The following is a 13,326-nucleotide window of genomic DNA, read 5'->3' as shown; positions in this document are numbered from 1 at the left end:
CTAGCAAATTACCACACAGCAGCATCTAAACTCCCTTTTCTAAGCAAAAGAATCAAGAAATTTATGAGAAACTAGTTTACAATTCAATTAGGTTTATGCCAATATACTACATCTTTTCCAGTGGAATTCCAGGCAGGGGCATGGGAAAAGATTTCTGTTGTTGCTTGGATGGAGGACTTCTTTTCCTCCATGGCAGGGGTTCTCAAACTTCATTGCACCACGACACCCTTTTGACAGCAAAAATTACTACATGATCCCAGGAAGTGGGGCCAAAGCCCCATTGCCCCAGGCCGGGGGGGGGATCAAAGCCGAGGCCCAAGGGCTTCAGCCCCAGGGGTAACTTGTGCCACGCCACCCAGGCTGGAGCCCTCAGGCTTTGGCTTCGGCCCCAGGGGGTGGTGCTCGGCCCCCAACAAGTCTAAAGCTAGCCCTGGCAACCCCATTAAAATGGCAGTGAGACCCACTTTGGGGTCCCGACCCAGTTTGAGAACCGCTGCTCTATGGACTTCAATCATGCTCTCTCATATGTCAGCATTTCTCTGTTGTATCTGATAATATCAATAACTATGGCTGTCCTGCCTCACATTTAAGAACAGGCAATTATCACAAAAAACAACCAATTCTTATCTTAATAGAATCTGAAGACAAGTGTTTTCCTGGACTTTTTGCTATTACTGAATACCGAAATAACTACAGCTGTGAAAAAGGTCCTCTGCCACTTTGGCTGGCAAGGAGGCTAAGCCCAACCACCTTCAGTTTCTGTGACTGTGACTCTCCAGCCTTAATAGACTGTGATGTAAGAAAGCTTCCAACCTTAAAGCACTCATTACTCCAAAATGAAACAGCCCCCACTTACCAAAAGAGGCCTCCAAAAGCACATTAACCTGGTGGTCTGTTCTCTCTACTGAATACAGAGTCAGGCTTAAGGTTACTTATTTTCAAAAACTTCCTTGAAATTGGCCCTAACAAGATCTGATTAACAAAACAGAGTTTGATTTCGAGCGCATCTTCTTGATAATGTCCTAAATTACTTTAAGTAACCCAGGAGGTATAGATGCCACCAGGAAGGTGAGGAATTGAGTTAAGAAAGGAGGTACCTACAAGACGGTCCTTAGTTTGAAAAGGGTCTATGTTGTGGTTTACCATAAATATGAAACACTGTGCTAAGAAGTGTTTAAATGTAAGCAAGATGGAAAATTATCAATACGAATTAGAAGTATTTGGGCATAACAAAATTAATAGGATGATTCTTCTATACCGAGTGTCAGTACTGCCATGTACACTCTAGAGGAGACGAACTGGTGTAGGAGAAGCATTTCACATCAAGAATATTTAATGATAGCAAGCTTCCATTCAATAATGAAGGCATGACAGTTAAATTATTTGGGTAACGAAAAAAAAGAATATTAAAAAACGCAACTGTGGGCACATGCTACAGAGCACCAGGAGTCTAAGAGACCAAAAATAAACAACTTCATATACTTGAAACCCCATATACCTGTTAGGTGATAAGCAGAGACCTTTATGTGAAGCAAGTTCCTAAATCCTGAAGTAGAGAATCCAACCAAAGGAGAAATCTTGATTTTTTTCCCTCAAAATTGATGAGGAATTGACTGACAGATAGAAATCTTATAACTTGATCTTGTATACTATCCAAGGTATCTTGTCACCATGAAATCTAACATTACTGTGGTTTCCAACTGTTGGAAGGCAAAATTTGGAAAAAAATTAAGTAATCTCTGATGGCAAAATCAGACAGCTAGCATGCATGAGGGCTAAGGAAATCCTAAAAGAGGTAATAATTAAAATGCCAGCTAGAATACACCTGAAAAAGAATGCGATGACAAATGTGGCTACAGAGACTTCACAGAAGGCTTCTCAAAGGATCTAAAAGAATCTGCCATTAAAAAACCTGTTCCAGTACTTAAACAAAAAAACAAACAAAAAAAAGGGTGGAGGAAGCAGCCAAATAAGAATAATTAAAACCTGTGTGGGAAAAAAAAATAATTGCAAAAGTAGATTAAGTCAATAGTATAAAGGTGAGGGAAGAAGTTTTGATAAACTGAGGAAGTACTATAAACACCAAGCTAGTAACATAATGAAAGGACTGAATTAATTCACTCAAATGTACTCCCAATCTGTTCTGTAGCCAAGGATAAAAGATACTGAGGGAAATAGAAGTATTAATTAAGTTATAACAAAGGGCCTAACAGGCCTGTAAAATATTTAGTTTAGACAGACAAGACCACAGGCCTGAAGAAACACCTGATATAAGCAAGTAACATTCATATCCAGTAACTTACCCTAGATTAGAAGTTGTCATAAGATAGAATGCTGCATCAAATATATGTATCACATTGCTGATATTTAGGAATTATATATTGCAATGTACAAGTTAAAACTGGTTAAGAGTATTTTGGGGATTTTGCAGACAAAAGGGTATCAACAACATGCTAGCCACAAGTTATTATGGTGACCGAGTGATGTAAATCTTAATGAGGGGAATGAACAAGTTAGCCTATGATAAATGGGGCACCTTAGAAGAGTGTGGAAGTTCAAATAAGGAAAAGGGACTAAAGCACAGTGGGCATCAGCATAATACAATATAAAAGCTATATCCTGGCCCGTGTGCCTTGGGAGACAGCAGAATGACACCCACGGGTGATGATGGTAATGATGAAGATAAGATAATAACTGACACTTCAGGTTTCTCGGCAAAAGATGGAGTGAGTATATGAATGCTCTGACGCCAGAGGTCTTGACCATTCTGAATTATCACAAACACTCCAACTCAGTAAAGTAGGTAGAGATCTTGCTAACCGTATTAATAAAAATATTACAAAGTCAAAAGGCCCTTTCTAAGCGTAAGTATTTTTTCTGTGCACATAATGGCTCTCGTTATACTGAGAACTCTTTTCGAGCTCGAGGCTGAACCCTGGCAAACCAAAGAATGCTAACTGGGAATTAATACATAATCAGTAGATCAGATAACAGTTCTGATGAGAAAGTAGCTGAAATCTATGTGTCAACTAGAGCTGAATGCATAAAGTATCATCATGATGTAGTTCATTCACTCAACAGAAACAGATGTACTACTGATTTCACAGTTTCAAATGCCACTGGTCTCATTTTGACTTTGGCTATTGACATGTCTATCTCAGCACTTCAATATCTTCCCTTGGAGACCAAATTTAGTTATTACAAACCAGGAAGGAAAACACTTTTTCCTCTGTAACTTTTCTTTAATGGCCATAGACAATGGTACTGGTGCATTACTACCAGGCTTTGACAGCAGAACATATACACTATTTTTCTACAAGATTTGACAGAACTCTTCCTCAAACAAATGAAGCTTTCACTTGTATTTCAGTATTCAAGAACAATATATCTGACTATTTCAAGAATAAACATGGTATGGAAAAAATGAGGAAATTCTTCCTTTTTATTAATTTAAGCAAAACTGCCCTTAGCAAGTTTTAGTGTGTTCATCTGAATGAACATATATCAAACCACACCATGATCTAAGTCAAGAGTTCTCGCCACCATTGCAGGATACAGATGAATCAACAATTGGCCATTGGCAGAGGGTCTCTCCCGTCAATCCAACTCAAGACTGAGTCACTGAAGTAGTACAGTGTGGCTGCTCAAATGGCAGTTGCAGAAGTCTGAACTGTTCATACAAACAGGAAAAAGAATGATATGATCAGAAATGTGCTGATATGATGCACAGATGCAAAATGCCAGAAATCGTTTTAAATGATCACAGTCATTAATAACAGCAGATATACTGATGTGTATTTCTTTCCCATTCATCCAACATTGCATATTCAGCATTTATATTTGGGTTTTTTTTTAATGAATGAAATACTATAAAAGTGTATTTTTTAGACGTTATCAAATTATTTGGGTATGGAAAATAAATTAACAGGGCAAAAGAAAACCTGGCACCAAGAAGCCTTTGTAAACTTTTGTGAACACTTGTTTCATCATTATTTTTAATGTGCACAATTTTAACAAATATATAAACAGTGCTATTTTATGCAATTTTAATAAAAATCCAGCAGTTATTATTGATTACTTTAAAACGTATTATCCACATTAATAGGTCAGTTACACGCCAAACCTTTTCACTCATATGAGGACATTGTGACCACCTGCTTCCCCTCTTCAAGATTCCATGAATACCATAGTTAGAAGCAATCATTTCTATGGATTTAGGACATACTGTGCACAGAACGTGATTTAGCAAATATGAGAAAGAATATACGACCAAAAAAGTCAAACTATTTTCAGTGGGGTATATTTAATATTGTTTTACAATTAAAAATTTACATAGGAATGGAGACCCATATTTTCTTTCATCAATTAGGGAAATAATGCAAATCTTAGGCCAGTTTAGACTGCAACGTATTGTATTTATTTTAAAGGAGTAGAAAAATACCAAACTGGAAATAAAGTTAACTTGGAGAACGTCAAGAAAATAAATTTATTCAAACTAAAGTTAACATTATCTGTCCAGCAAGGATAAAATTAAATACGGTCAACATTAGTTAGTTTCCAGTTTAACTTAATGAGTAATAAGAATACTGTAAAAACTTATCAAACATTGTGGTAGCCTAAATTAGCTTTTGTACTCAATTTTAAAAGAGCACTATTTCAATGATCAAGCTTTAATAAGAGATACTACAAGTAGTAGTATAATATTTTCATCCGGGTAAGTCCATAGTGAAACAATGGAGTCCTAGTATCCTTGTGCTACTTCTCATGCAACACAAGTAAATGATGTGAAATTCAGCATACATTGTATACCTGTTTATATCAGGTGTCTTTACATTTGCCTATCTGCAGTCATAGTTGTATTCTCTGCATCTTCATGCAACTACATTTTTTAGTAATAAAAACACTGTATAAAGAAACAAACAAGAATTTATTTATAGAAAACAGAATAAGTAGTGCAAATTAAGATGAATCAAGGGCCAAGTTCGCCACCAGGACCTATGGGCACAGTTAACTAAAATCAGAGACATTATAATTGCTTTACATCAGTGTATTTGGTTCAATGTGTTTAATTCTGTATTTAAAAATAAAACTTCTTTTAATCCCATATAATCAATCATTTCATTTACTATATCCATGGTTGAATTAATTAGTATAGCATAGTGGGAAGAGTCCAATTTTTTTTCTTTAAGAAATATAACAGATATGAATAAAAATTTAATACTTCAGGTACTCTGAATTTTCAAGAGGTTACATAATCAACGAGACCATTAACTGTTGGTCCAGATTCAAACCTGGATGCCTAAAAATCAGTACCCTTTTCGGATGTTTAAATATTGATATGGCTTAATTTTAGGCATTTAAATTTGAAAAACTATAAGTGAAATCCTAGATCCACTGAAGTTAATGGCAGAACTCTCATTGAGTTTACTGGGCCCAGGATTTCACTCCATATAAAACTGATTAATCAAATTGAGGCACCGATCCTGGAAACTGATCTATAAACACAGACACGTGGGCTTACACAGAGTCCAACTGCATTCAGTTAGGGTTCATGCAGACTAACAGTCCACAGAAACAAATCAGATTGAAAAACTGAGGCCTTGGACTATAATCCCCTCAGGGGAGGGCCTGTTATTTTACTGGTCTATAAAGCCCCATGGAACACCTAAGGCACTGTATAAATAACGAAATTACCAATTTTGTCTATTTGTAATCTATTACATCAAATTGTCATAAATCTGCACTATTTCTTTTGCACCTCAGACTACATTAGAAAGACCAAAAATAGTTTTGGCTAAAGTTAGATACCCTCTACAAAAGTTTATAACAATATTTTGCCTACACAGCAGAATGACGTATCAATATCAGGAAAGATTAATGCAATGATTTAAATTTAGAGCAGTCTCCCTTAACTGTACTGCTTGTATAAGGAAAACCCTATTAGTGCTAACTATTAGTTTATTTTACTTCTAGAATCTTATTTATTTCAAGTACTTTATTATAAAGTTTTATACCACTTAACATTATCCTGACAATTTCAAAATCAATTGGTCACCTACTAATTGATGGTAATTAAGGCTTCCTCAATTCCACAGTAAATTTTAATTCAAGTTTGCCTCAAGCATTTATTTTCAGATGTGTTCAGTTCAAAATGGGGATTTACAAAATTAAGTTTGATTTCAAGTAACATGTCAAGATTCTACTCAGAGTTTGCATAACAATTTTTAATTGAACACGATTATACTAGCAAGACAGTTGTGTTTAATATTATTAACCTGTAAATTATGCTGCTTTCTGGACATTATATGGTACTGTAACAAAAAACTAATTAAGGCAGATTTCACTGATGCGTTACAAAAAACAGTAAGATGGAAACCAAAGGGTTAAACAAGAAACTAACTCTGATTCTTATTTCACTTATAACTCAGAGATTCACATTGCAGGTTAAAATATAAAAACACACTAATTATCATTTAAATAATAAAAGCTAGTTCTAATTATAAACAAAGTGCTAAAGTATTTACATTATTATAAGCCGTAGAGCTTATACTCAACATGTCTAGGTGAAAACTGCATCCATTTTGTCCATGCTGTAAGTTGCAAAAGTTTGTGAAATTTTCTGAATGTTTTTGCAGTACATAAACCTTTAAAGAAAAAAGTTAACAGTGCAAATATACAATATATACTAACAAAAGTTATTACACTAATAGCTGAGTGTATCTTTTTTTGGCAAATAACTCTGCTCTAGCTCTTTTGTAAATTTATTCATTAGATAACTACATAACAGACAAGATGTAAAATTTTGGGGCATTTTACACAGGTGTGATAAATATGGTTTAAATAACTTAAATATACACTCTGTTTCATATATTGCACTGATTGATATCACTTCAAGTGCAATATTTTTTATTACTAGTTATGTTAAAAATCTTAAGTTTTACAATAAATGAACATGTCTAACTGAAGTTCTTTTAATAAGATGTTTACTGTTCTGATTTTTTCAGTTTTATTAGTATCTATGTTTACTATCCTATGTTAGTTAGACACACAACAACCAAGCAAAAAACCCCACTTACTCTATTTGAGCTCCATGAGCTACAAGGGCACTTATGGAATCCATACTACCAGATCGTGCTGCTTTATGAATAGGAGTTTCACCAACATAATCCTGCAAAGACAGAGCACATTTTGTCAGGTATAACTACTCCAAAAAAATAAAATTACATTATTTCTAAACATTCAGTGTCTTTTTCCTGACATGAATTAAAGAAATGGATTAGTAAGAGTATCCAGTTATGAATGTGACCACTACTTTAGTAGTGTTGCAAAGGTTGTAAGCTGTCAGCTTCCACCTCAAATCCCACTTCGCCTTCAGCACTTATGATAGAGTTAAATATAAAAAAGTGTTTTTAATTTATAAGGGAAGGAGTCAAACTCAGAGGCTTGCTGTGTGAAAGGGGTCACCAGTACAAAACGCTTAAGTTCACAGGAGCCAATAGGCTTGCTATTGCCTTATGACCTACCATTCAGCCCAGAGTCCCGCATAGACCATGAGAGGGCTGAATGTCTTATTAAGAGGAGTAGACGGAGGTATGCTCTTTAGATGGGTCAAGGTGTTTTTTTCCCCTCCTGCTGTCCCAGATAAAATCCCTCCAACACCTCTGAGACCATGGAGTGGGTAATGCCACTAATTAAAAGACATTTAGTGGATTAAGGGAACTACAGAAAATATGATCATTGTGATTATTTACAGCATTTGTTTAATAGCAAATCCTGTACTTAAGGTGGCAACATTTAAATTATAACTATTATTCACTCGCTACTTTTGAAACACACTTCTGGAGCAATAAAATTATTTACAATTATATTAAACTAGAAGATGATTGGTTTGTTTTGTTAGATTATGAGGAAAACACTCAAGCATGCTGGGATTTACATCAGACTGGAAAACACAACCCACTTGTCATTGACAAAAGTTATTCCCCATCCCTGAACTTAAAAAAACCCCTGAATTTTGAAAACTAGCAAGTAAATTATATTTTTTCGAAAGGACATCTGAGATCAAATTTAAGGGAAAACTAATGAATTCTCCCTACTGCCAAAATCACTTTTTTTATTCGGTACAATAGTCTGGATAGATTACCAGATAGAATGGGTCAACAGGAAAAATCACTCTCTCTTTTCCAGTGGCTAATAGGCTACACAGAATAAAGTTCAATAGCAAGAAAAGCACTTCTCATCCAGACCCTTTCTGTGAGTCTGTTACTACAAGAGAAGGCTCATCACACTAAACTGAGACAAGCAAAGAAGCTAGTGGGATAATGAAATTATAAGTCTGGAAATCCAGTTCTTAAGTTTGAGCGTGTTCAGTTACAGCATATCCTAAGTAAGCCCCTTTTGTGACAACAAAAATGCACATTTCTGAACAGCTCCAGAGGTTGATGATGGGGTAACTTGTGTAGGAAACTGTTCATGTCTCATTGAATCAATCATAGCACAGTCCTTCCTCAAGGTAAAAGCTAACCTCTTGCTCTCATGCAAGCCTCTGTAAACACACAGGAAAATGCGATCTCAGTGGATGCTCTCCTACCCATTCGTCTTAACAATCGAGATCATTTGGATATTAAAATGGTCACACACAACCTTTTCTTTTAAAAAATTACATTAGAAGTTAAAGCTGCTTAATAAAAATAAAATCTAAAAATGAAAGTTAAAGTTCCTACAGCAGAGTTAGGATGTGCAATATTGTCAAGTTATTTGTTTTATGGTAAATATTTTACAGCATAAAGATAGTAACCCTTTTTTTGTTGTTGTTGTTGTTAAAAGTGAAGTATTACCTAGACAACAATGCAACTGTAAAATTTCTGATCCACCACTGTAGATTTAAAAAAAAAAAATCTATATATCTGTTTATATTAATCACCACTAAATAGCATTACAATAAATGTTTTCATTGCTGCTAGACCATGGGTTTTCAAACTTCATTGCAGCACAACTCCCTTCTGACAATAAAAATTACTACATGACCCCAGGAGCGAGGACTGAAGCCTGAGCACACCTGAGCCCCACTGACCCGGGTGCGGTAGGGCAGCAAAGCTGAAGCCAAAGGGCTTCAGCTCCAGGCATGGGACCTGTAGTATGAGTCGCAACATGCAGGGCTGAACCCCTCAGGTTTCAGGTGGTAGGGGCTGGGCTTCAGCCTTGGGCCCCAGCAATTCTAAGCCAGCCCTGGTGACCCCATTAAAATGGGGTTGTGATCCACTTTGGGGTCCCAACCCAGAATTTGAGAACCACTGTGCTAGAATATACATGGCAAATTGTTCAGCACTGAAGGGATTTATGGTCATGCTTGCTGTGCATTAATAACCACATTTTTTACAATGGCACAGCAATACAAATCTGTTATTACTGTTTGTCTCTATTACTGTTAAGAAAGTTCCAGAGTACAAAAGTTACCTAGGCAATTTCATTGCCTATTATACTAATACATTCTCCACCCACAAATAAATCTTAGTCCAGCCTCACAATACAGTAATGAAGATTAACTAGCTCAGAGAAAAATCTATTCATCCATCCATATTATGATGAAAAATGTATGTTTTTTAAAAACAGTTTAAAGAAGTCACTTGTTGAATTTTATAAGACCTTTAGCCGCGGAAGAGAAATCCTAAAATAATCCCAGTCAGCTCCTATTAATACCAGTTAGAATTTTGATTGAATCATGTTGCTTTAACTGGTGGTTTCCATTATTTAATTAGATATGGTGGCTTGACTTACAGTTGTATTTTTTACATTCTTATCTGTTTAAGAGATGCATTGTAACAACAGAATTGTGGTCTTGCTGCTAATAACAGCAACTTGATAAAGAGTTTTACTGAAAACAGCAGCCACACCTCAAATCTTGGAGCAGAAAAATGGGTTATTCAAATCTTCAGTTGAGTTAAAACACATTTACTCTAACTGTCATTACAATTTCTTTATAAATCTCATTTTATAAGACACTTAAGCATTAACTGTAGAAAGCAGGAGATACAAATAATTAAAACTTTTCCAAACTATTCTTCATTAAGGACTATGGCCCAGAGCCACAAAGGTACGTAGGTCCTTAAATTCCCATTTTTAGGCCTCACTGCAACCCATAAAACTCCTGCTCAGCTGCTGCCTAACCCTGTAGGCACCTGAACTCACTCAGTGCCTAGGTTTTCAGCATAAATATTTCCAAGGTGCCTATGTTTCTGCCCACGGGCTCGTGCACTGCTTCCTCACTCCCACCTAAGCCCAGTGCAATCCACAAACTGGCAAGAGGAAAGACAAGTGAATGCCTATTTTGTGTTCGGGGCCCGATCCAGGTGTGTGGTACCATTCAAAATCCACCCACGTTATAACATTCAGCCCAATGACTGGAGTACTCAACATGGAATTTGGGAGAACTTAGTTCAATTCCCCACTCTGAAAGGAGACACCTATTCTGCTCTAACTCCAGAACTATGGGATATTCCAGTGTGAGACTACCTCAATCTCTGCTGTTGAAGCTTTGGCAGAGGCACAAGAGCAGTGGGGCTGGAACCTGGATCTCCCACCTTCTAAGTGATACCCTGCCACGGTGGGTTACCAGCAGAGATAGTCACCTACATCCAGGCTGCAGAGAGGTGCCTATCTCCATGAAAAGGGTAGAGCTTAAGAAACCTCTCCCGTCAGCTTATTTAGGTTGCTCCGCACCTAGCCAGCTAGCCTTTGGGAATCACATTCTAAGATGCTTATCTCTCCCCATTCATTATGTACCAGGTTTAGGCATCTAACTCAGGCTTTGTGGATTGCAACACTGTTCCTGTGACTTTTTAGGTGCCTTGAAGTTAGGCACTGCAACACTCAGCATCACAGCACAAGTCCTTTGTGAATCCAGACCTATGTAAGTATTTTTAAAAACTAAACCAATATCAAACCCAACATTAATCCATACCTGCTTGTTTATGTTGGCCCCTGCTTGAACCAACCAGATCAGGCACTGAGGATGTCCTCCAAAAGCAGCAATATGGGCTGGTGTTTGGGCAAAACGTGTTGTACAGGCATTTACAGTAGCGCCAGCTCTCACTAACTGCATTAGACACTCCAGCTTAAATAGACAAGGGGAAAATAATTTAGAAATTACCCAAATATACCGATACTATATACATCGCTGATTAAATTAAAGGAGAAAGAGGAACAATATCAGTTTAAACTGACCATTAGTGGAAGCAGGCTGAACAACATGACTAATAAAATAATAAACCGGGCCTTCATCACCTCTTCCAGGTTTCTCAGTCACTAAAGAAATAGCCAAGAGAAATGCAATTCTTGCCAAAAAAAAATTTTTAAACAAACCCAACACCATTAATTTGATACGGGAAAAAACTGATACTTTAGAGATGATTACAGCAGGGATTTGTATCCTGTTTGCGTCTGTCAGAAAAGGTGCTCCGTTTCTGATCTGGAAAGTTGTAAAAGCAACTTTATAAATAGATACTGTCAAGTAGCATTTGCTAGAACTTTAGTTTTTTTAATTAAAAAAACCTACTGTGAACTTAAATGTTTTTAGGAAAGTTTAAAAGGAAGGGAGCATGAAGAGCATGCAGTAAAGAATGATAACTAAAAATTCTACTTTAATATTTCCTTGAAGTTTTGGAAACTCATACTCTAAAAAGAAAGTAAAATGCTTATTAACTTTTCAGTATACTTGTTGAGTTAAATGAAAATATAACATAAAAATGCTGAAGAGTATATGTATTACAATTCTTTCCATTTAAAATTTCTGTAGTGCAGTCACTGGTAACATAGCAAAAGGATCTGTCTGGGTTTTTTGGTTGTCTTTTCAAATAAGTAATCAGAGAGGTAGCCGTGTTAGTCTGGATCTGTAAAAAGCAATAAAGAGTCCTGTGACACCTTAAAGACTAACAGATGTATTGGAGCATAATATTCACTCACAAAAGCTTATGCTCCAATATATTTGTTAGTCTTTAAGGTACCACAGGACTCTTTGTTGCTTTTTCAAATATGATCACTTTGGCAGTGTCTCTTTATTCTGACAAAGAATCTCATATCATACAATGCTGAAATTTTTAATATTTCAACATTAAAATAATTCTGAGAATGCTTTGAAAAGATGTCAGATTAGTGTGTGGGAGGTGTAGCAGAATTGCAAAGGTAATGGCTTAGAGAAAAGTGGTTGGAAAATTGTGTCACGCAATGGCACCAACTTATGCCATTCAGGAACAGGAATCACTAGGAAATTATCTAATGTACAAACATACATTTGTTTTATACTAGGCATCACTGTACTATGCTTAATTTTACTCTACAGATTAAAAGCATGTAGATCAAAGTTTTCAAGTCAAGTGACTAAAATCAGGCATTTTGGTTTGAAAATTTTTGCATAAATACCATGATCACTACATATATTTTGTAAATTTCAACTGTAATTGAGCAAATGTGTTGTGGTATTAGCGACTGTCCCTACTAGTTTAATAAAAAAGTTAAAAATAAATCTGTAATTTATGAATTTATAGGTTTAGGTTTAAGAGAACTCTGATTACTAACTGTACTTCTCTGCTGAGAAAACAGGATGTATGAACAGCATACAGAAAATAAAATGCATTAAAAACTCTCAGTGGATTTAAGATTGGGTATAAAGGAAATAAGGTAACTCACCATGCAACAGAGAGGGTTCAGAGAAGTATCATGAGAATGATTAAAGGATTAGATGACATGCCTTATAATGACAGACTCAAACAGATCAGTCTATTTACCTTAACAAGGAGAAGGTTTAGGGGAGAATTGATTACAGTCTATAAGTATCTACATGAGTAGCAAATATTTAATAATGGGCTCTCAATCTAGCAAAGAAAGGTATAACACAATCCAATCTTGGAAGCTGAAGCTAAACAAATTCATAGTGGAAATAAGGTACACATTTTTAAGTGATGGTAATTAATCATTGGAACAATTTACCAAGGATTGTGGTGGATTCTCCATCACTGACAAATTTTTAAATCAATAACAGATGTTTTTCTAAAACAGATGCTCTAGGAATTATTTTGGGGAAGTCCTAGGTTTTATGGGAGGTCAGGCTAAAAGATCAAAATGGTCCTTTCTGGCCTTGGAATCGGTGAATAAAAATATCTTGGGGTGAGCAAAGAAGTATAGTGCTAACGAACCTAGCTCCCACAAACCCTAACATTCAACACAGGAGAAGGTATTCTTTGAAAAGATAAATAAATAAATAGATGCTAAAACTGCAGTAATAATTAAAAGCTATATTGAGAGATAACCAACTTAAAGAGGCTGTAATAG

The 13,326-nt window shown here is 36.0% G+C and overlaps 1 protein-coding gene and 1 long non-coding RNA gene across 7 annotated transcripts in view; one reads left to right on the top strand and one right to left on the bottom strand.

Moving 5' to 3' along the window:
• Positions 1–13,326, bottom strand: part of ANKRD10 (ankyrin repeat domain 10) — a 42,790-nt gene that overhangs the window by 24,716 nt on the left and 4,748 nt on the right. For 5 of the 6 annotated variants that reach the window (XM_050949993.1, XM_050949963.1, XM_050949973.1 and 2 more), the window contains 2 exons: positions 10,961–11,113; positions 7,077–7,168 (listed from right to left, as the gene is read on the bottom strand). In XM_050949993.1, coding sequence (XP_050805950.1) covers positions 7,077–7,168; positions 10,961–11,113 — 245 coding nt within the window. Of the gene's footprint in view, positions 1–7,076; positions 7,169–10,960; positions 11,114–11,223; positions 13,081–13,326 lie in introns of those variants that run through there. The other variant, XM_050949969.1, reaches the window with a different exon arrangement.
• LOC127050631 (uncharacterized) overlaps positions 1–13,326 on the top strand; it is a 45,906-nt gene that overhangs the window by 31,779 nt on the left and 801 nt on the right. The window contains exon 3 of the long non-coding RNA XR_007774260.1: positions 10,786–10,909. This is a non-coding gene — a long non-coding RNA (uncharacterized LOC127050631). The remainder of the gene's footprint in view (positions 1–10,785; positions 10,910–13,326) is intronic.

Source organism: Gopherus flavomarginatus, chromosome 1 (genome assembly GCF_025201925.1).
Source record: "Gopherus flavomarginatus isolate rGopFla2 chromosome 1, rGopFla2.mat.asm, whole genome shotgun sequence".
Lineage (NCBI taxonomy): Eukaryota > Metazoa > Chordata > Testudines > Testudinidae > Gopherus > Gopherus flavomarginatus.
This window is presented reverse-complemented; position numbering and strand designations above follow the sequence as displayed.